This window comes from Oryctolagus cuniculus, chromosome 6, assembly GCF_964237555.1.
Source record: "Oryctolagus cuniculus chromosome 6, mOryCun1.1, whole genome shotgun sequence".
NCBI lineage: Eukaryota > Metazoa > Chordata > Mammalia > Lagomorpha > Leporidae > Oryctolagus > Oryctolagus cuniculus.
The window spans coordinates 117,386,756-117,410,432 of record NC_091437.1 but is presented as its reverse complement, the minus strand read 5'-3'; the positions used below and the strand labels follow the sequence as shown (position 1 = coordinate 117,410,432).

The 23,677-nt window shown below is 38.7% G+C and overlaps 1 protein-coding gene across 7 annotated transcripts in view; it reads left to right on the top strand.

The window, feature by feature from the left end:
* The window catches only part of RUNX1T1 (RUNX1 partner transcriptional co-repressor 1), a 153,221-nt gene that overhangs the window by 105,812 nt on the left and 23,732 nt on the right, over positions 1–23,677 (top strand). For all 7 annotated transcript variants that reach the window (XM_070075841.1, XM_070075838.1, XM_070075839.1 and 4 more), the window contains 3 exons: positions 7,102–7,352; positions 12,569–12,654; positions 13,217–13,418. In XM_070075841.1, the coding sequence (XP_069931942.1) occupies positions 7,102–7,352; positions 12,569–12,654; positions 13,217–13,418 (539 nt within the window). The remainder of the gene's footprint in view (positions 1–7,101; positions 7,353–12,568; positions 12,655–13,216; positions 13,419–23,677) is intronic.

The window sequence follows — 23,677 nt, the reverse complement described above, 5'->3', positions numbered from 1 at the left end:
ACATACGGCATTTATTTCCTGACCATCCTACTGCATAGACTGGGGAAGGCTAGATAATGTGTCTGAGATCACATAGCTTAAACGAGGTACTGAGGAGATTCTAACTCTAGGTTCTCCTAATTCCAGTTCCCATGCTCTTAGGACCATGATTCCACATCACCAGTCTCTGAACACCCTCACTTGAAAACAAAGTGCTTTGCTTAGCATACAGGATGCTGCTAATCATCCCCCATTTTTCAGATGAAAATGTTGAGGCTCTTAGAGGCTAAGCCTCCTGAACTCATATGACTAGCAAACAGCAAAGCCAAAACTGGAAGTGTATTCCATGTGACTCCAAAGCCTCTGCTATTTTGAGTGCATATTCTGGAATAATCATCTCTCTGATCTCCCGTACTGCTTTTGTACTGTTTTGATGGTACTATCTGTGTACAGGTCCTGTGAGGAAGTATAGAAGCCTTATAACTCCTGTTAAATCATTTTTATGGTAAAGAGTTTAAGCCTAGCATTAAATTATGATCTTATGGAGGGTTAGGGGGATCATATCTCATTCATCTTTGTATTCCCACTGAAGCTGAGGACAGTGTCTTACACGTGCTGGATACCTAAAACAAAACAATGCAAAACACTGCTTGAGCAGATAAATCTTTCAAGTTAAACTGCATGCACTCACTTTTCAGTGGTATACCAAATGATCTCTCACCCCCAGAGTCTTTATTTATTTGGTTTTAAAAGATGCATCTTTGAAATACAGCAATGAAAATAGCCACTAACAGACCAGGAAGCAAATTCTGTGATTGGTTCACTGACTAGAAAATAATTGGAGAACTCCAGTCAGCGTCCAGATGATAGATTAGAATAAGAAAGCACAGGGGCCGACACTGTGGCACATCAGGTTAAGCTGGTGCCTGCAACGTAGTCATCCCATATGCGAGTGCTGGTTCTAGTCCCAGCTCCTCTTCTTCAATCCAGTTCCCTGCTAATGTCCTGGGAAAGCCGTAGAAGAACTCAAAGCTCTTGAGTTCTTGCAACCCATTTGGGAGGCCTGGAAAGAGTTCAGGGATCCTGACTTTAGCCTGGCCTAGTTCCAGCTGTTGCAGCCAGCTGAAGAGTGAACCTGTAGATAGGAGCTATCCTCTACCCTCCCTTCCCCTCTCCTCCCCTCCTCTCCTCTCCTCTTCTCTCCATTCCCTGTCTGCCTTTCAAATAAATAAAATAAATCATAAAAAAAATAAGAAAGCCCAGTTCCCAACAGCAGAATAAGTAGAATTTGAGTGCTTTGGTAGTGGCAGAGATTAGAAAAGGCACCAGGGGCGGCCAGTCACAGGCAGTGTAACTGTAGAGCAGATGGCCTGCGTCAGGGACACATGTGACAGAAGCATTGCACCTCCTCGCTGGGGGAAGGAAGGCTCGGATGGCTCCGTGAACCTGCATATTGTAAGCCTTGCAGGTCCAGGCATCATGTTTGTGTGTCTGGCGAGGCAAACACCCACCTGCCTCTTACTTCTAAAGTTATTAGCATGCTGCTCAGGAAGTCCTGGCTCCTAGGTAGTTGTTGAGTGATGCGGAGATTAAAGGCACTTCCCTCCATCTGGCCCAGCAGTGATGGTCCTGTGGCATTCAGCTCTCTGTTCTTCATCCAATAGTCCCACTTTCTCCAGAGTGATAGTGAAACAGAAACTGCTGCAGGTTGTCACGAAGAATTAGATTTTATGTTCTTTTTAAGGCCACAGGGGAATGTATAATGTATTTTGTTTCAGATATTTTTGTTGTTCAACAAAAATGTATATCGTGAAATTTTTTATCTAAACTCACCTATTTATGGGATTTCCAAAGATATCTTTTGTTGAATTATTATTTGCAAATACGACAATGATTTTCCCCATTTTGATTCAATGTCTAGTCCACTGTCGGAAACTACACAAACAGAATGTATTAGAAAAAGGAAAGAAGATGTGTTTGATATTAAGTTATTAATGTGTTCAGTCTTTTCCTTTAATAGTACTATTGTCTCCTAAGGTTTAGATATAAGCTTCTAAAATAAGGAAGTCATCAATTCCTGGTAGGGTATTAGACCTCAGAGGAAGTTTAGATCCAGTGTGTCATTCCCACTCATTTTCCAAGAAGCTGTGTAGGGCGCAGGGATGGAACATGGTTGTTGAGATAAACCGCAAATAAGTCTGGAGGACCCTGGCTCTGGCTGAGATGCCAGCAAAATTGAATGGCAGTATGCTCAAGCCACGATCAAGCCCAGGACAGGAAGGAGGGACCTGTGCCAGAGATGCTTAAAAGTCAGAAACAGGGATTGGAGTTGGAAAAGAAAGTTGTATGGGGCTAGAGTTGTGCTGTAGTGAGTTAAGCTGCTGCCTCTAGTGTCAGCAACCCATATGGGTGCCATTTCAAGTCCTGGCTGTTCCACTTCCTATCCAGCTCCCTGCTAATACAGGAAAAGCAGCAGAAGATGGTATAAGTGCTTGAGCCCCTGCATCCATGTGGGAGACCTGGATGAGGCTCCTGGCTCCCAGTGTCAGTCTGGTCTACGCCCAGTCCTGGCCATTGAGGCCATTTGGGAAGTAAACCAGTGGATGAAAGATCTCTCTCTCCCTCTCCCACTCCCTGTACCTGTCTCCCTATCTCCCTGTCTCTCCCTCTCTCTTTGTAACTTTGCCTTTCAAATAAATAAAAAAATCTTTAAAAAAAAAAAAAAGAGTTATAGTGTGACTCCTAAGTTTTAACTTGGTGACTTTGTAGAAGGCAGCAAGTAAAAAACACACAAAAGAAAGATGAGGCCAGATTAAACATGTTCATTGTAAAATGCTAAGTGAACACCTAATTTATTTATTTGTAACAGGACTAAAACTCAAACTAGAGTTTGAGCTTCATTCTTCTCATTCTAAGGCTTATTATTACTATACCAATTTGCCTCTCCTTAGAACAATCTTTATAGAAGTATTGCTCCAACTAAGGAAAATATTAATCTAGGGGTTAAAAAAAACACCCTTATAATTCTTTCTGGCATTTGGGAAATTTGCCTTGATTTTTTAATAAATTTTTTTTTCATATTTTCCCATTTCCTCGGGTGTTATTTTATCTAAATGTTACTAAGGGATTATTAGTACCACATTAGCCATTCATGAATTTTTAAACATTTTATATAAAGTTTTTAACAAAGTTCTTTTTAAATAGTTTTATAGCCACTGAGATTGAGGAACTAGAAAAAAGCAGCCTAAGATGGGATAAAGTGTAAATTTGGTCGCCTCTTAAATAGTTTTACAAGTATTGTTTCCTATTAGTCCATTTTACTGGGCAGGAAACTGAAGCCAGAAAGTTAAGCAACTTGAGGTCACATAGCTGAGTTCTGAGCAATCCTCTGCCCTTAGGATATTGAATCCCAGGAGAGAAGTGAATGGTGTGGAAGTGTGGAAGCGGTTAGGTTACGTTCAGGAAAATGTCTTCTGGTAGGGCAGCAGAACACCCTCAGATGCACTTGAAAAACAAACACAAAGAGCCTTCCAGAGGCATGAGGGACTTCCCACTAGAATTTGAGTTATTTCAAGGATATGTTAGTATGGGGTAATGGAAAATACTTAGTTTTGCCCAGTACACTTTGAGAATGGTAGCAGATAAAAACAAATATGAAATTTCCCCAAGCAAAAGAAATGTAGATAGTTGTATTTTTTTGTAGGCATTTCTTTTTTCTTTTCTTTCTTTCTTTCTTTATTTTTTTGACAGGCAGAGTGGACAGTGAGAGAGAGAGATAGAGAGAAAGGTCTTCCTTTTTCCTTTGGTTCACCCCTCAATGGGGTGATCTGAAGCCAGGAGCCAGGTGCTTCTCCTGGTCTCCTATGCGGGTACAGGGCCCAAGGACCTGGGCCATCCTCCACTGCACTCTTGGGCCACAGCAGAGAGCTGGACTGGAAGAGGGGCAACCGGGACAGAATCCAGCGCCCCGACTGGGACTAGAACCCGGTGTGCCTGTGCCACAGATGGAGGATTAGCCTAGTGAGCCTCAGCACCAGCCTTTGGTAGGCATTTCTAAGAAGCAAGCAGACACATGGTAATGGTAATGAGGTTGTTTTAGTTCCTTCTGTGGACAGACATCCTTTCAACATGGTTGGTGTTACAAGAAGACAGGAATGATTTGAGGAAGCACCAGCGAGAGCCTTCATACTTTATGCCTGTGGGCCCTGAAATTTTTAATGCTTCACTATTAAAATATACTACTTCTGGGAAATGATGAGTTTTGTTATTTCAATAGCTGTCAGAGTGTTGGATGCAATCTAGGACAGCAAGCATTTTATAGATGAGACAGGACACATTCAAGATCTTGCCCTGCCTCTTAGGATATTATTTCTCTTGTTTAGGAGACAAATGTTTCCCCACTGCGTCGTCCCCTATATAACTGGTTCATTGAATTAATAGAACTGAACAGAGGGTTCATCTGAGGATGGCGATAACGAACATATCTAACCATTTGAAAACTGTGAAGATTTTCCCAGCATTGTATGTTGTTATCATTCAACAAGTAGAGACAAAAACAGTATATTAGATTGGTTTGACACAAATGGGTCAAAGATGTTTTGATATTTAGAAATGCTACAGGGCTGCTCTAAGATACTTAGATTATATTTTCCACTTTTAAAGAAAACAAATAAGCTATAAATAATAAGTTGTTCAAAAAACAGGGAACTTGGCTAAAGTGGTTGACTTAGACACAGTTTGGCTAGGAGACCATCAGTTCTGTGTGCTTTGGGCTGCATAACCATGACAGTTAACTATAAATATAAAAAAATTAAATTGCAGAGTTTTCAAAATACAAGGGACCTCAAAAATCATCTAGTCCAGTGATTTTCAAACTTGAAACATTTAGCAGCATTTTCCTTTAAAAATGAAATCTTATACGGAACCACAATTTTTAAAACAGATAAGCATAGTAAGTGGGTTTCTCTGGCCCTCTGCATCTTGATTAGTTGAGGGAAATGTTCTTCTGTGACTGCAGAATCCCTTAAGCACCGCAAGTAGCACAGTTTGAGAACCACTGATTTCGTCCAACCCTTCATTTTACAGATGAGCAAACTGAGGTCCAGAGAGGGTAAGTGACTTGCCCGAGGTCACACAGCTAGTCGTGGAAGAGCAAGGACTAGATCTCAGGTCTATTGATTCCCAGTCCAGTACTCTTTCCATTACACCACACTGCCAGTAAGGTAGGTGCTGTGTTAGCATTATGTTCATAGCTAATAATAGTATTCAGTATTTTCCAACCAATTTATGTGGTAATATGCATCGGATGTTGAAGTGTGTCACTCAGAGATGCATGAGATAGGAAAATGCAGATTGGAGCCCCATAGATTGTAAAACCCTTTGAAAACAAATCAATACCTAGAATGTTTCCTTTCACTTTAAAAATTATTTTAAAGCAATGCATCTAGATAATGTCTGAGCTATACTGGCTATTTTAGTCCGATATCAATGATCAATATGTATGGAGTCAGTACATTTTAGTGCAGACACATCCTTGATGGGAGAAATACTGAGACTGCTGGCTGCCACTCCCATGGAGGCCATGCCCTACTGTCACTTCCAGTACTGGCCAGTCTCCTATCTCCATAACAGTGCATCCTTCTTCCAGGTGCACTGGGCAAATACTCATTTCACATTAAAGTCTGTAGACCTCCCCTCAGTTCTCTGTGTGCTTATCCATTCTGTCTTTCCCCTTCTCAAGCTGCTGTGTGTAAATTGTCACTGGGGCTCCACTCTAAAGAAACATGAAGGATGGTTCTTTGCAGAACCCTGTTGGTCCTGGACAGTCTTGGTGGTTGATTCAATTTCCACTTGCATCCCTCTGCTATTATCAGATAAAGATGGCCTGGCAAGTAGGGGAAGAGTCTTAAGGCCTCTATGCTATGGTTTTATGAGCCTCAAATAAAAAAGGCATGTGGAAATTTGCTGCCACTCTGCATTGGTAGGATTCACACAAAGACATTTCCCTGGGAAAATAGAAATTGCACCATTGGTCTAAGGAGAGTGTGCTGGCTTTGTGAGGAGAGCCAGATGCTGTGTTTCCACTGAAGTCTGACTGTGCTCTGGTTCTCATTGAGTCTGTTGGGTTTGTCTCTAGGCAAAAGAGATATGTTCAGGGAGAAGATGTTTCTGTAGCTTTTTGTTGAGAATTCAGGAGCAATACTTAGTTATCAGGTCTCATTCATGGAATGTCTTCTTTCTGAAAGTCAGGTTCAAAGTTCAGTGCATCATATGAGGAAGTACAGTCAGGGTTTGACTGTCCTGCCAATGGGCACGTGTTCCTTGACTTTAGAATAAGGAAAGAGAGAATCCTAGTTTTTTTTTTTTTTTTTTTTTTCAGGTCCTAGCTAGTCCTATGTGATTGCTCATACATTGTCTTGGTAACACAAGATATTTTGAGGGTTCAAGACATTAAACTGTTCATTGCATCATCCTTGTTAAATCATTGCTTTTGAATAGATTTTCTGTGATGATGGAAACGTTCTATATATGCACAGTCGGGACTAAAACCAGCAGCCATAGTCACTATTGAGTATCTGAAGGGTGGTCTCTGCTACTGAAGAATTGAATTTTAAGCTTTACATATTTAATTTAAATTAACATTTTAAGCAGTCACATGAGGCTACTGTATTGGAGAACACAGCTCTTAGATGCTGTGTACTATGAAAGTCAGATGCCAGGTGGAATAGGTGGATCTTAAGTAGTTATAATATTTTCCTGTGATGAATCTTCCCATTCAGTCACTCTTAGTGTAACTTGTTAGAAATCAACTACTATCTTTTGAATGAAAATGTTACCTACGGAAGGAGACCAAGTCTCCTATTATTGGTGATTTTCAGCTGGAAGGCTGTTGTGCTGAAGTGATGAGCCATGTGGCATTTTCTCCTGTGTGTGGCCTTGTGAGCCTGCAGGCCACAGCATGGGTTTCAGTGAATTCCCATAGGTTTTCTGAAAAGCTGAGTTCAGAACATTTCTGGCTAAAACAGGAATCTTCTGTTTATATTGCAAGCTCAAATGAGAGTGTCTGAACTGTGCTGGTTTCTGACTCCTTTTTGAAACTAACTCTTTTTCTTCTTCCTTCAGAACCAAAGAAAATGGCTTTGACAGAGAGCCTTTGCACTCAGAGCATCCAAGCAAGCGGCCATGCACTATTAGCCCAGGCCAGCGGTACAGTCCAAATAATGGCTTATCCTACCAGCCAAACGGCCTGCCTCACCCCACCCCACCTCCACCCCAGCATTACCGTTTGGATGATATGGCCATTGCCCACCACTACAGGGACTCCTATCGACACCCCAGCCACAGGGACCTCAGGGACAGAAACAGACCTATGGGTAAGACTGAAGGATCCCTTCTTTTGGGATTGAATGCTGGAAGCATGGTCTCGTTACTCCTCAAATGAACTTGAGCCTTGCAATCTAACAGGAGTAAAAATTCCCTTCCTTTGTATTCTCTCCTTTATGAGAAAAGTTGGTTGGCATTGGACTACTACACTCTTCAACAGTTGTGCGTGTTCTCTGTCCTAGCTACTTGCATTCTTTAAGATAGCAAGCTAACCTGGGCAACATCTAAATTCATACAAGACTCTCAACTGTGGTAACAAGTGACAAATGAATTTTTAGCTTGAATTATTTTTTAACGTGAGAGGTCTCATATGCCTACTTTCACAAGTATTTTTTTAAAGCAGTTCTCTTTTCTTGATGTCTCTTTTATTTAAGATAGTCTCAAAGTTCACTTTGATTTTCCCAATCTCCATGATATTTCCTATCTCCAAAAAAAGCCATCTGTAGCTTAACTTGACATATGTGCTTTGAGGACTGATATGGTGCTTCACTGGAAAATGCCAGCGATTAAACTTAGTCATGAAAATTTTGTGTCAAAGATCAGAATACCAAAGGAGGAGTAAATTTGGGCCAATATGAGTTCCTTTAGCCTATGCCCCTTCCTTTTTTGCATGAAACTATTAGAAATGACGCATTTAGGAAACACTGTCTTCTAAAGAACAAGTATAATAAGTGAGCAGAAAGATGAAGCGGGGTAAGTTTTGATCCATGGTCTGGGGTTGAGGTGATGGTATCGGAGGCTTAATAGGGTACTCTTGTTGGCCGGTGCCGTGGCTCACTAGGCTAATCCTCCGCCTAGCGGCGCTGACACACCAGGTTCTAGTCCCTGTTGGGGCACCGGATTCTGTCCTGGTTGCCCCTTTTCCAGGCCAGCTCTCTGCTGTGGCCAGGGAGTGCAGTGGAGGATGGCCCAAGTGCTTGGGCCCTGCACCCCATAGGAGACCAGGAGAAGTACCTGGCTCCTGCCTTCTGATCAGCGCGGTGCACCGGCCACGGTGGCCAATTTAGGGTGAACCAACGGCAAAGGAAGACCTTTCTCTCTGTCTCTCTCTCTCACTGTCCACTCTGCCTGTCAAAAAAAAAAAAAAAAAAAAAAAAAAGGTACTCTTGCTCCTTGGCATCTTCAGTTCCTCCTAAGTTTTGTTGGATCTGACCGAGCACAACAGCCAGCACTGTATTCTTCTTCTATCTCCTGTGTCCCTACCACCCACCAACAAGACTTCCTTTACCTCACAACTAGTTGCTGGGAAACTTTGTTGACGCGGACTGCTTGGTGGGCAGAATCCTGGGAAGAGCTGAGCATGCAGGACTCTGGGAAGCACTGCCAGGCAGTGAGTCCCCTGCTAGAATCGTAGTGACTTTTTTAAAGTCACAACCAGAGCTAGACTGATATGCAGAAGTTTACACTGGATTTCCGACCAACTTGCTAGCACACGGGGCCTATTTTATGTAGTCTTTTCATCTGTCTATCCACGACTCCTCAGAGGTTTAGAAAGCAGGAAGAGAGAGTCAGTTCTAGAGGAGAGGCACTGAGCCTCTGCTTCTGAGATAGTAAATTAGTAGTTCTGTTTTCCCACCTCAGTAATTTCTGCATTTATATGGTGTGTCAGACAAATGGCTAAGCATATAATTTGTGTTTCTTAATAGCCAATCTGTCTGATGTTCTCACAGGTACCATTTCTAAAGAGTGCTCAAAAATGGTTGTGCTATTCCTCAGTGTGAATTGATATTTTGACCCCCAAATCAGATGTCATAACAACTCCTTTCAATACAAATCTGCATGACATATTTATGACAAAGGCCTGAAAATCATGATTGCTTGTTTTGCCAAGGGATGAGTCAGTGGGTCACTGTAAGATAAGTTCAAGAGATCCCATTTTGTAGGTGCTAGGAAATGGCCTATTTCTAGGCAACAAATGCTATTTTGTGAAATATTAGTTCCACTGCACTGTAAGGTAATCAGCAAGGAAGTAATTATGCTTATGTGCAATGATTATGTTTTCATCTAGCAATGTAAAATATCCCTTTATGAATTATATCTGTAGCCATTGGCTTTATGTGATTTTCTTCAACCATGTTCCTTACCTTTTAATTATATTAGCTTATAAAACTAATAGTGCTAATCTCTATAAATATATGCAGCTACTTAACCATCCCTAAAGTCTGGCAGAGTTTAGTGCGTGTTAATGTAAAATAAAATCTTGATGATGTATGAGTCGCAAATGATGGTGTAATATCAGGCTGCCATTTTGAGAATATAAAAATTGTTATAAAGGTATACTTAGTCTGGTATGATTTCTAACTGCATGTTATATAGGGACGTTGAATTACTAGAATTCTTTAATGAAATAAAAGCAGTATTAGTTTATAAGTAAGCTAGAGTTTTAGCCTAGTTGGGTAAAGACCCAACATTAGCGTCAAGTTTGTTACAAATGGAAAATGTACTCTCTAAGGATAATGCTCTATTTAACTCTCATACTTGCACATCTCTCTGGTATTATGGATATAAATAAAAATGATGTGATACTGAATATTTAAGTATCTGAGATAGAGAAATTAATAAATAATAAATATAAAATTTTGATTTTTTCCTTTTAAATATTTGATTATATCTAATAAATGACTTTAAGAGTTCACAAGCAGCAAATGAAGACTATTTTTTCACCAAGTGCTTGGGCTCAAAGCTGTTTCTAATGAAATTACTATTTTTTAGCAAATGGGTTGAAGGTTAGCACTGTTGCACAAATGCTGGAATCCTGCTAGCCACAGACATCCTGTTGCTTATTAATGCTATTTCTGTTATTACAGCTTGTGTCATTATTTAGTCCACTGACATTTTGGAACTTTGAAGCCTCTGAAGTTCTTGATCCTTCAAGGCAAACAGGCAGATGCTTCTATCATGAAAGTCACCATCATATTTATATCCTTATCACTCCCCAGTTGTTTTCCATGATGACTAATTTTAACAGTAGTGTCTTTTCCCCAAAACACAAGCAACCAGTAAGTCAACAAAAATCACATATTTGCAAACATTTCAATTTGAAGTAATCATAACAAGCAGAGCAATAGCTAAATATTATTTTCCCCCAGTGTCTTTTCTATGATGCAAATTAGTAAAACATATTTGCAGTTTTATTCCTTAACCAATAGGTGGCATTGATAATTTTAACTTTTAAAATGCATCACAGAATAAGTTCTAATTGGACAGGAGTGATACAAAATGTTTTATATAGAGCTTTTTATTTAGTCTGAGAAAGAAAAGTGTTGTGAAATTATTCACACCTGACCATTATAAATGAAGTTGTAGGTCGTGGTTGGCTGAAAAGAATCATGTGACTGACATTCTTATTTCTTTATATCAACTAAAGGAAGGGATTTCTATCCACTAAGATTTCACAAAAGATGGAATGCATGATCTTATAACTCTTGTATTTAATTCTTACATAAAAGCCCACATCATGATAGGCTCAATGTGCCTTTCCCAGCAGGAGAAATGGTGACCAAAAGAATAGTACAGATTGATTGTTTCAAATGACAAATAATGTCATAGTGTGGCCAGCGCTGTGGCTCACTAGGCTAATCCTCCGCCTGTGGCACCGGCACACCGGGTTCTAGTCCCGGTCGGGGGGCCGGATTCTGTCCCAGTTGCCCCTCTTCCAGGCCAGCTCTCTGCTGTGGCCTGGGAGTACAGTGGAGGATGGCCCAAGTGCTTGGGCCCTGCACCCCATGGGAGACCAGGAGAAGCACATGGCTCCTGCCTTCGGATCAGCGCAGTGCGCTGGCCACAGTGCACCAGCCGTGGTGGCCATTGGAGGGTGAACCGATGGCAAAAGGAAGACCTTTCTCTCTGTCTCTCTCTCTCTCTCTCTCTCTCTCACTGTCCACTCTGCCTGTCAAAAAATAATAATAATAATAATGTCGTAGTGCCTTTCCTGTACAGGAGAACACAGGTGTTTTCTCCGCAGAGAATCTGTAAGAGGGACAGCATGTTTCCAGGTATCTCTGATTGGAGATGTCTGCCCTGTATTTTTAATGAGATACATTTACTTTTTTATTTTCAGGAACATCCTTGTTCACTGCTCATGTTCAATAATACTGATATTCACTTGGTCAACATTTGTTACTTTTTCATAGTAATAAAACTGTTATGCTAAGGACTGTTAATCCTCATGGACTTTAACTTCGCATTTGTAGTTTCTTGGCTTGGATATATGTTTGTCAAATTATATCTAGTATGTTGGTTTTTCTCATCAAGGATATCTAATTCATTTTTATTTTTTGGTAAATTGAGTGTATCTAGCTTTCACATTATCTAAGCTCTCTCTTCATGGACCTAATTTTATCATTTAGATCTGTCTATTAGGATTGCATTCATTTTCTTTTAAAGATTTATTTATTCAAAAGTCAGAGTTACACAGAGGAGAGGCAGAGAGAGAGAGAGAGAGAGAGAGAGAGAGAGAGGTCTTCCATCCGATGGTTTACTCCAATTGGCCGCAAAGGCTGGAGCTGCGCTGATTCGAAGCCAGGAGCCAGGAACTTCTTCCGGGTCTCTCCTGCGTGAGTGCAGGGGCCCAAACACTTGGGTCATTTTCTACTGCCTCTCAAGGCCATAGCAGAGAGCTGGATTGGAAGAGGAGCAGCTGGGCTTGAACTGGCACCCATATAGGATGCTGGTGCATAAGGCCAGGGCGTTAACCTGCTGCACCACAGTGCCTGCCCCAGGATTACATTCATTTGTAACTATGCTGAAATGTGGACAAATTTTTAGCATGCATATTTAGAAAAGCACATTCTTGATCATGTAAAATGACTTATGGGATCTTAATTTTTAATGCAGAGAGCCACATTTTGGTACCCCTTAATGGCTTATTGTCATTTTCTATATTTATTAAGAGTTAAGAATATATTTTTATTTAGGGAGTATTATATGAATAACTAACCCTGTACTTGGTGTCGCTTAGCTCTCTCTCTTCTCATGTGGGAATAAAGGATTCTGACCCCTGAAATTTCTTTTGGTTCTAATGTTTTATCATTCTATGAGGAAATCATTGGGTAATTCCAAATCTAAACATGATGCATGTCTCCTTTCAAAATCAAATATATTTTCCATCACTGAGTTTGCTCAGATGGTCCTTGCTATGTACTTGGGTGCGTATGGGTTGTGTACTGAATGCTTTAGGGTAATTAAAACTGCTCTTTGTTTATAGGGTTGCATGGCACACGTCAAGAAGAAATGATTGATCACAGACTAACAGACAGAGAATGGGCAGAAGAATGGAAACATCTTGACCATGTAAGATAGCGGTTATTATTTGGGTTAAGAAGCGTTTTGAAAACAAGTAGTGTGAGGTTATGTGATAAACAAAAGCTTGGTGATGGTTAAAAGGTAATTCATTTCTGTTCTTCTTGAAAAAGAAACAATGAGTGAGAATGTTTGAAGAAGAATATAGGATTCTATTTCTTAATTGATATGTAGGCTACAGAAGTGTAGATCTTGTAAAGATATTCTCCAAGCCAGATAAGTAGACTACTGTTTTATTGCGAAAGGGTTATTTGGTTTATAGAATAATGGGATTAATATTTAGAAAGGTAGATTTGCAGGCTACAGTGCCTTCTGGTGAAATCGGTCATCATAACTCACCAGTCATACCTCCCATTTTTCCTTGTCATTCCAGCTAAATTTGCTCATCTGTTGGGTCTGAAGTTCAAATCCAACCGCTGAACACATTAGATGAAGCCTTCAGGAATAAAATCCTGTCCTTCATTGTCCTGACATAGTTCATTTCACTTCGCACTGAAGTCTTTAATTTGTGGTGATTCATGTCTTCTTGCCTTTCCCCCCATTCCTCGTATAGCTGTTAAACTGCATAATGGACATGGTAGAAAAAACAAGGCGATCTCTCACCGTACTAAGGCGATGTCAGGAAGCAGACCGGGAGGAACTGAATTACTGGATCCGGCGGTACAGTGACGCTGAGGACTTAAAAAAGGGCGGCAGCAGTAGCAGCAGCCACTCCAGGCAGCAGAGTCCCGTGAACCCGGACCCAGTTGCATTAGGTACCTTTACTTCAAATGAGCATCTTAAACTGAAGTTTGTTCTGTTGTTAATGGTGACTTGTTTTTAACTTGACTCTTCACAAATACAGGAATAGCTGGGGAATTGTAGACCGTAAGCACTCTGTATAGCTTTAAATATGTCTGCCTATTTGTTGAGAAAGTGGGAAGGTTGTCATGTACAGAGATGGTCAAAAAATGTAAACTTACTTTTCAGGGGGATGTGTTAGCATCATGGCAGTTTCAATGCTGACCCAGAATTTCATGTGCATCGCTGACATTCGTGCTCCTTCATAGTATGGTGGCTTGGCCCTGCCTTAAACGTGCAGAAACAGTCCCAGGGAATGGGCCGGGGGTGTCTGCACTTCTAATAAGGTCTCTAGGGAAGTTTATGAAGGCACTCCAGTGTTTGCCAGCGCTATAAGCTAGGATGTATGATTGCTCATTTTAATGCAAGATACATTCTCTAAGGCAATCTTGTTTTGTGGCTGAATATTATATTAAAAAAAAAAGCAAAAAATGTTTCCTTAAAACCCCTCCAGGAAGAGAGACCTAAAAGCTGTTGAGTTTGCCTTTTACACTTGAAAATTCATGACGAAGATATAGTCCTGTGATTTGATCTTAACTTAGATTTCCTAATCATGGTTTCATTAATAGTTATTGTGTAACAAGACTATTAACTGTGTCTTAGAAATTGGATGTTACTCTATAACTAAATTTAGTATTTATATCTGGGAATTTTGGGGGTTATAAATAAAAATAATCCCAAATATATCAAAAGAAATCTTCTGGCCGGTGCTGCGGCTCACTAGGCTAATCCTCCGCCTGCGGCGCTGGCACCCCGGGTTCTAGTCCCGGTTGGGGCGCTGGATTCTGTCCCACTTGCTCCTCTTCCAGGCCAGCTCTCTGCTGTGGCCCAGAGTACAGTGGAGGATGGCCCAGGTCCTTGGGCTCCTGCACCCGCATGGGAGACCAGGAGGAAGCACCTGACTCCTGGCTTCGGATCGGCGCAGCGCACCAGCTGTAGTGGCTATTAGGGGGTGAACCAACGGAAGGAAGACCTTCCTCTCTGTCTCTCTCTCTCTAACTCATCCTATCAAAAAAAAAAAAAAAAAAAAACCTTCAACTTAAAAGAATTTTTGAATGACCTGCCAGCTTTCAACTAAATTAATATTAAAGTGTCATTGTTTACATTGCTGGTCATTATGTGTATATACTGTTTTAGTAACCTTAGTGGAGATGGATTTGTGTGGATTCCTGTTCTATCATTTTCTTTATGTTTTTAACCCCATTTCTGTCAGTTAACTCAGGTTGGAGTACAATCCAGGCTGCAAAACAACACTAATTATACATGTGCAGATTAAGCTCATGACTTTGGCCTCATTAGCACCATGGCTGATAATCAAAAATTAAAAACTTGAAATACATTACCTGGCTATTGAGCACATTATCTTTTTTATTAAAATTATTCCACCCAATACAATTTCCTTTGCACTTGAGTTTGTGGATGTCTGCTAATCTCTGAATGCTGAATGCCTATTACCATAATAATTATTACATAAAGGAAGATTCTAAGCCACTTAATTTTCCCAACAGGCATTATTCTAAAGCATATTTTAAAAGCAAAAGTGTATTTGTCAGGTTGCATTAAACCGAACACTGAAAACAATTAAGTTTGATTTGAACCAGTATCGATCTAAACAAAACTATTTAGAGCAGGGAAGAATAAATTTCTTGTTTTTATTTACTTATTGTGAAAAAAACTGGTTAGTCATGACAGATTTCCTTAGGACAAAGAGGGTATTTATAATCACCTAGTGTGGGCAAATAAAACACTGAGAATAAAAATAGTCAGTTTGCCTTGCTCTATGGGACATACACTCTGGATCAGTACTTATTTATTGAGTGCTTACTATGTGTTAGGCATCTTGCTTGGCAATATAATGAAGAAAAGATGCCTCATTCATTCCCCTGAGATTCTTTGAATCTAGGAAGTAGATGGGAGTAGCTTGGCATGGGAGTAGCTTGTTAAGTTACTTTTTTTTTTTTTTTTTTTTTTGACAGGCAGAGTTAGACAGTGAGAGAGAGAGAGACAGAGAGAAAGGTCTTCCTTTTCCATTGGTTCACTCTCCAAGTGGCTGCCACGGCCGGTGCGTTGTGGCCCGCGCTGATCTGAAGCCAGGAGCCAGGTTCTTCCTCCTGGTCGCCCATGCGGGTGCAGGGCCCAAGCACTTGGGCCATCCTCCACTGCACTCCTGGGCCACAGCAGAGAGCTGGACTGGAAGAGGAGCAAGTGGGACAGAACCGGCACCCCAACCAGGACTAGAACCCTGGGGGTGTCAGCGCCGCGGGCGGAGGATTAGCCTAGTGAGCCGCAGCGCCGGCCAGTAGCTTGTTAAGTTACATGCACAGAGTAGCCACTTTTCCAAACTGATGGCATGGCTGTTATCTGACATCCAGAGTAAAAGCAAATTATAGAAACTGATCAGACTTCAGAGCTAAATAAGGTAACATAGATTGACTAGTATTTAGTCACCATTGTGGCACAAGGATTCCGGTGATTCTGGAAAGCATCACGTTTCACAGGAATATAGATCCAGTTTCCCTGTTACATGACCAAAATAATAAAGTTGGTGTTAAAAATATCTTTTTTATAGTACACAAATTATACCACTTTTAGTGATGTTTAATGAATATATATATATATATATATATATATATATATATAGGCCAGGCTGAGATGTTGTTATGTCTTTAATCTTTTGTAGGTGACTTTATTTTGAGGCTACTAGTATTCATTTCTTTGTTTTGACTCAACTAAAATAGTCATGTTCTTTATGGGCACAGAACCCTAAGTGGTCTATTAAGAAACTCTCACAGTTTTAGAGAAAGCCTGTCAAGAGCTACAAAATGTGCAAGGTTTAGCATCCAGTGTGCTTGCACTGCATAGCCTTGCTGATGGATTCTTGGTCTTTGTGTTCCAGTTTCTGGATCTGGGCTTCGTCTGTAAATAAGAATACGTGATTTTTAATCATGGACCATACTCATTTACATTCAGTGATTCCTAAATCTTCTAGGGTTTGGGGTTGAGTGTATTGATATGTGCAATAAAAAGATTACTGTTTATTGGCTCATAAATCTGTTTGCTACTGGTAAGTGTTCAATGGGGTTCATGAGCATAAAGTGACAGATAGGTCAACATCTGTATTTACATCTAGATCTCTATATCCTGAGGGTAAGTTATATGAACTCTTATGTATTTTTTACCCCAATTCTCTCAATTTTTAAGGTACTGTTCTCAAATGAGAGCCTCAGAAGATATTATATATAATATTGGTTCAAACACTGCCCTACTTACATCCCTCACTTGGAAACACCGTGAATGTTTACCCATGCACAACTTCTTTGCATTTTTAAATACTATTTGGGGACTGCACTGTGGAGAATGTAACTTCCATGGCTGTTGTGTTATGCTTGTCAAACTCAATCACATTCTTACTTTTGGAAATATATCCATAGTGTTAGGTCAGTGTAAAGGATTAGTAAAATAACATTAATATATTATTAGTGAATTTAGTTTCCTGAGATATTACAGACCTTATTTTGAATAGCCTCTGAAATGATTTTAAACACTAATAACAAACTAAACTCATGTTATTTTTATTCTTTAAATAAAATGCAATCTATTTCAAAAAATACTTTTATTTGAAATAATAGATACCTATTATTTGTATTACTCATCTGCTTTTCAGAGAAAACTCCGAATATCCAACTCTTAACATAATGAGAAAGCTCATTTAAAACTATTGCCTCTATTTTCAAAGTATGAGTTATATATACATTTTTTAATACATGATTAAGTTTTGTGGTGATGTCTGCAACTCATATTTCACTGAGGAGAAACTAGATGTGATGAGATTGACTCACTGAGGTAGACTTCCTTTAAGTATATTGATAGTTGTTTGTTGGTTTCTTTGTATTTGCCTGGGTACTTGAATTCTCCTTTTTCTTCTGTATTCACTTCTGTTTTCTCAGTATACTGTTCACATCACCCTCTGAGCTCCTCCCATTGGATTTCCCTCAAATTTCTATCTTTTTACTGGCTTTGAACTATTCTAGAATCTTTCTACCATTCTTATACTTCTATTTTCAAGAAGCCTTCTACATCATTTAAGAAGGTTAAAACAATTTTTTGTCTAATAATGAATTTAAGGCTACTAGCAGGGACTGAGACATAAAGCTCTGAAATATGAATGTATTTTCTCCTGTGTTTTTTGAATGTATGAATATTGTGAAAATAGGGTAGTAAATACATATTTTGATAGGGGTTTAGCTTTTGCCAGAGGGAGAAATGGCAGAAGTTCATTTTAAGTATATTGATAAACCAAGCCAATCCTTCATAAAAAGCTTTGTAATTCAGGAGTTTGGTGGTGGTGAGTTGATGGGTGAATTACTATTTTAAAATTCCTCTACCTGGTGAATTTTATGATTGTTATATGGTTGAATTGTAGAATTTTTCATTGTTCTCTAAAGCTGAATGAAGGTTAAAAGCACAGAATCTGCAGACTGTTTGAGTTTAGATTCCTGGTTCCTCTCTATACCAGTTCTGTGATCTTTGGAAACTCACAAATCTGTGCCTCAGTTTCCACATTTGTGAAATGGAGACATTAATAATATATCTTTCAAAGGCATTTCTGTGTATACTAAATGAGTTAATGGGTGTAAAATGTATGAGATACCATCTGGCACACAGTAGATGTATTATCTGTTATTACTAATGTGGAATCTCAGAAACCCTGTAAGAAATAGTGGTAGTGGTAAATAAAACTACTGGAGTTCTTGCCTGGCATCCAAGAATGTAAAATGATAGTGGATTTTTACATGTTCCAAAAAGTAACTTTTAGGTGCCTTCTTTATTTAATAGATGAGAAAAAAATTCTTTCTTCAATATAGTACATTTTTTTCCTTTAGGGCCCTAATTCATATATAAAGTTATGGAAAATAGTTTTCTTATATCACAATATAAGAACCATAAGCAGGTTTTTCAGATTATATCTGCATATAAACGTTTGCAGTTTTATAAACTTATATTGATTGCTTTAAAATCACATCATGAAATTCAGCTCACAACCATCCAGCTGACTTCATAATGCAAATGTCTACTGCATTTTAAAAGACTGCTATATTTTGGTATCTTGGGTTAAAAAAAGAGTAGCTATCAGTAAAATATGTCTATCCTTTAATAGGCAGTGGAGATGGTTACCTCCTGGAGCATTAGGTAGCTTTATTGTAAAAGATGGAAATTCTAAAGCAAGTGATAGTTTTGATTTGTGTTTGGGCTTCTAAATCATAGCATGAGGATTTCTGAATTTATTATTCTTAAAGTAAGTGGCATTTGTTAAGATTAAATCACTTCACATCTCCTTCCTTTTAATGGTTTCATTACTAGATGTTTTCATGAACACAGCCTCATTCTGCCCAGTACAGGATAAAGGCCATACCTATGTGCTGCCTACCTTTGAGCATTGCTGTCTGGGGTCATATGAGGTCACATTGGTTCTCCAAAGGCTGTCAACTCATCCCTTCATGTTTTTTAATGGCGGCCCTTGCTGTATCTAGTATCCAGTGGTCTCCATTCTGTCGTAAGTGAAGTGCATCTTCCATCATTGATTGCTCTTTCTGTTCTTTCACATTTCTTGTGATATTTTCTCTCACTTTGACTTGGTATCTTCTCTTTATAGAAATGCATGATTTTCAGGAGTCTCTTCTTCCTCTCTCACCCCTAAGCAACTTGCATCCCCAAACAAGCTAACCTTAATTTAAATGGACTTTTCCATGATTTTTCTTGCTTTTTGTTGCATACATATGTATGTTTTACATATTAAGACACTTCTCGGCCGGCGCCGCAGCTCACTAGGCTAATCCTCCGCCTAGCGGCGCCGGCACACCAGGTTCTAGTCCCGGTCGGGGCACCGGATTCTGTCCCGGTTGCCCCTCTTCCAGGCCAGCCCTCTGCTGTGGCCAGGGAGTGCAGTGGAGGATGGCCCAGGTGCTTGGGCCCTGCACCCCATGGGAGACCAGGAAAAGCACCTGGCTCCTGGCTCCTGCCATCGGATCAGCGCGGTGCGCCGGCCGCAGCGCGCCGGCCGCGGCGGCCATTGGAGGGTGAACCAACGGCAAAGGAAGACCTTTCTCTCTGTCTCTCTCTCTCTGACTGTCCACTCTGCCTGTCAAAAAAAAAAAAAAAAAAAAAAAAAAAAAAAAAAAGACACTTCTCATTTGAATTCTATCTCTATTTCTTCTACTACATTTTGCAATTATTTTTATAGCTTCTTATATTTTATAGATAGTTGAGAGTTACAGGTTAAAAATCAGCTTCTTTGGAATTTGAGCCTTAGAATGTTAAGGTGTTTTACATAGATTTATCTAGATTAATCTTCTATAGTAGTAAAGTCCAAAGAGACACATTGGCCCTTGTTCTAATATTGATCAACCTCACAATTTGTTTTTTAAACTCAATCTTACCTATAAAGATTCCAATACAGCTTCTGCTTAATCAGAAGAAGAGATATTAAATATATTGATCATTTGGTTTCTCTGGCCATTAAAGTAATATTTATCAGAGTATTGAGTAGATTTCTGAGGACTATGTCTACTGCTCATCAATATTCTTTCTGTTGCTACATGTGATGTTTAGCAAGGGCACAGCAACTTAGAACATGAGAGGATATTGTGAAATATATCTGCATAATTAGCTGCCTTTAAAATCTGATACTTTGAGGAAATGTTTTAGAAATTAGGTTAGGGTTGAAAAATTGTTTCTCCTGATTGGCTTTGGTATTTCTGTTAGGTTTCCGTGGAAATTAGAGTTTGGTTCCATATGGATAAGTCATTGTGGCATTGAGAAATTTAGGGAGATGTAGCCAAGATGAAACATTGCAAAACTCTCCAGTGTGATATAAATAACCTTAAAGGTACTATAAAGACATGGAAATTGGAAGAATTGAGCACTATATGTTAATATTTCAGTATCTTTTTTGGCTATAAGCAATTCATGAAGTTTAAGATATATAAAAATGTCATTTAAGAAATTTGAGGACTTTGATACGAAGGACAAAAACAGTGAATGTTAACTATAGAAGTAACTTCTATCTCTCTGACATGTTTCCTGGAAATAAAAAATTACTTAGTATATGTTGATGTATACAAGCTTTTTCAATAGTTGTGTGTGGTTTGGAGTTAAGTACTAGCAAAAATATGTTTAAATTATTTTTTCACCTTATTATTTGTAATAAAATAAGCATATATATCCATTCTTACCTAACAGCCTATTGAAATAATAATGATGATAAGAATAATCAGGATAATTTCAAGTAATGTCAAAAAAGAGTGTTTAGGATGTGCCTTGTTAAGCATGTAATAGATAGGACCTGCTTCAATCCTCAGTGGTCCCCAATTAGAGTATTGATCTCACTTATGGATAGGATAACTGAGACATGGAGAAACTAATTTGCCTGACATCGCATGTCCTATAGTTGGCAAAGCCAAGATTCAGCTCTACTGGGCTCTAGAACTGTCTTCTGCTTTTAGATCTGTTCCTTACAATAATGATTGGCCATTTATCAAAAATTTTTTTTATCAAACTATTGCTGTCTTTTTAAACCAATATATGAAAAAAATTTTTACATTGGAGAAAGCATGTTTTTCTGCCTCAAGAATTTGCAGATCTATTTTTATGCAATAAATTATTCTTAAAATCTTCTTTCCTTAAAAATTATTTGAAAGTTGTCATAAGTAAGTCTGTCTGTTTCACTGTACCACAGGTTAAATGTCAACTTGATTGCATTTTCTTTATTTCTTCTGGAAATAGAGTGGCATGGAAGGTAATCTTAAAAAATCTAACTAGCTATATCACATTTCCTTTAAGTAATATGTGCACCACACAGTTTTATCTAGCTTTCTTTGTTTTAAGAATGAGAATTACTTCATGCAAGCATTTTGGTTTTGTCATGTATTTTATAGAAATGAGTGTGCTCAGGAGACTGCATGGATATTTCCAATCCATTTGATATTATATAATCAAAAGATCACAGTATAACCCTTTAAAAATAAACTTTTTATATTTGAAATTATTTTAGATTTAAAGAAACATTACAAAGAGAAAACAGCAAATTTTCATGTATACTTCACCAATATGTAGTATAAACTTTTGTTAATTCAGCATAGTTGGGCAAAATTATTGTTCTGTCCATCTGATAATCTCTACATTCTACAAGGATTCAAGGCATTCAAATGCATTTAAAGTATTAAAATACAATGGTATACATGTAAGTAAATATAGTTTCTTAACTTTGGTATTCTGTAGTGCTACAAAATATAAAAGATGGCTGAATTTCTTTTTTTTTTCCTATGTACAAAGTTGTTATTTATTTATGTTGTTTATACTTATATAACATGAACATATGTACATACATATAAACAGTAATCCATTATCTATAAATTTTTAAAGCTTTAATTTTTTCACTGTATGATCTTATTGTTTTTAATCAAGTTCCCTATTAATAGAATAATTAATTACAAGACTAGGCATATCTTCCAACTCATATTCCTTACAACTAGCAGTAGAAATTTGTGTCATAGAGCATACACATATTCAAATTATTATTTTTCACAAAATCATTTCTCAGGATAATTGTATCAATTATAGTCCCAACAACTTCTCTTCTTTACCTTCTCTGATCATTCCATCTTCCTTTGCTTTTTATCCTTTCATAGTTTCTCTACCATGCCAGTTTCTTAGTTCTAAATAGTTCCTTCTACGAAATGACCCCATAATCTTACTGTTCCATATCCAGTCCCCACATTCATCTTAGCTACATGTTATGTTAGAATTTCTATACTTCTATAACATGGCAATTAAATAAGAATAAAAATTTCCTGATCTATTATTATTATTTTTTCACGTTTACTTATTTGAAAGGCAGAAATACAAAGAGACAGAAAGAGGGAGAGAGAGAGAGGGAGAGAAAGGGAAAGAAAGAGATCTTCCATCAGCTAGTTCACTCCCCCAAGTGGCCACAACAGCCAGGGCTGGGCCAGATTGAAGCCAGGAGCCAGGAGCTTTTTCCAGGACTCCCACGAGGATGCTAGGGCCCAAGGTCTTGGGTCATCTTCTGTTGTCTTCCCAGGCACATTAGCAGGGAGCTGAATTGGAAGTGGAGCAGCTGGAACTCCAGCTAGTGCCCATAGGGGATGCTGGCATTGTAAGTGGCAGCTTAACCTTCTACACCACAGCATCAGCCCCTGTCACTAAACAAGTATGATAAAATCTGTATTAGTGCACCAATCTTTGTTTCAATTGAGTTTAGAATGAACAAAAATGCTAGACATGAACTTGTAACTCAGACTTATATATGTAAAGCTGTTCTCCACACTCCCAATTACTGAATTTCTTCAGCTTTCAATATATCATTAAAGAATTATTTTTAAAAAATATCAGTCTACTATTTGGCATTTCTTGTTCATGTAGAGAAAATTTTAATTTTACTCAGCATTTATCATGGATTAAATGATTATTGTATTTCATAAGGGACAAAATAATTTCTTCCCTGTAACTTCTAAATATGTAGCCTTTTGTCCAATATGGAAGACATGCAGTGTATATTTTATTTTTTAAAGATTTATTTATTTATTTTAAAGGTAGAGCAACACAGAGAGGGAGAGCTGGGAGTGGGAGAGGGTAATGATCGTCCATCCTCTGGTTCACTTGCCAAATACCTGCAGCAGCTATTTCTGGACCAGGATGAAGCCAGAAGCCAGAACTCCATTCAGGTCTCCTATGTGGGTGGCAGAGGCCCATGTACGTGGGCAATCCTTTGCTGTCTCTGCAGCTACATTAGCAAAAAGCTGAACTGGAGCAGAATAGCTGGGACTTGAACTGGCATGCCTGTTTGGGATACCAGCTTCACAGGTGACAGCTTAAATATTTTAGCAATGGACAACTGCATAATTTTCTTTTCAATTATATCTAAAAGTATAAAATGCTTCATCTCATTTCCATGAACATGTTACTTTGAAAGTTAATATTCCTATATCAACTTCATTATTAGTTGTTTTCCCAAACTTTTAAAATCTGACAAGCATAATGAGTGCAGTGTTCAATTGAAGATGGATCTTCATTTGCTTTTCTGGAAAGCACATACTAATTCTACTGATTGTCAGTGAATCCATTCTGAGTTTCTGCTTCCACCTATGTCAATTTA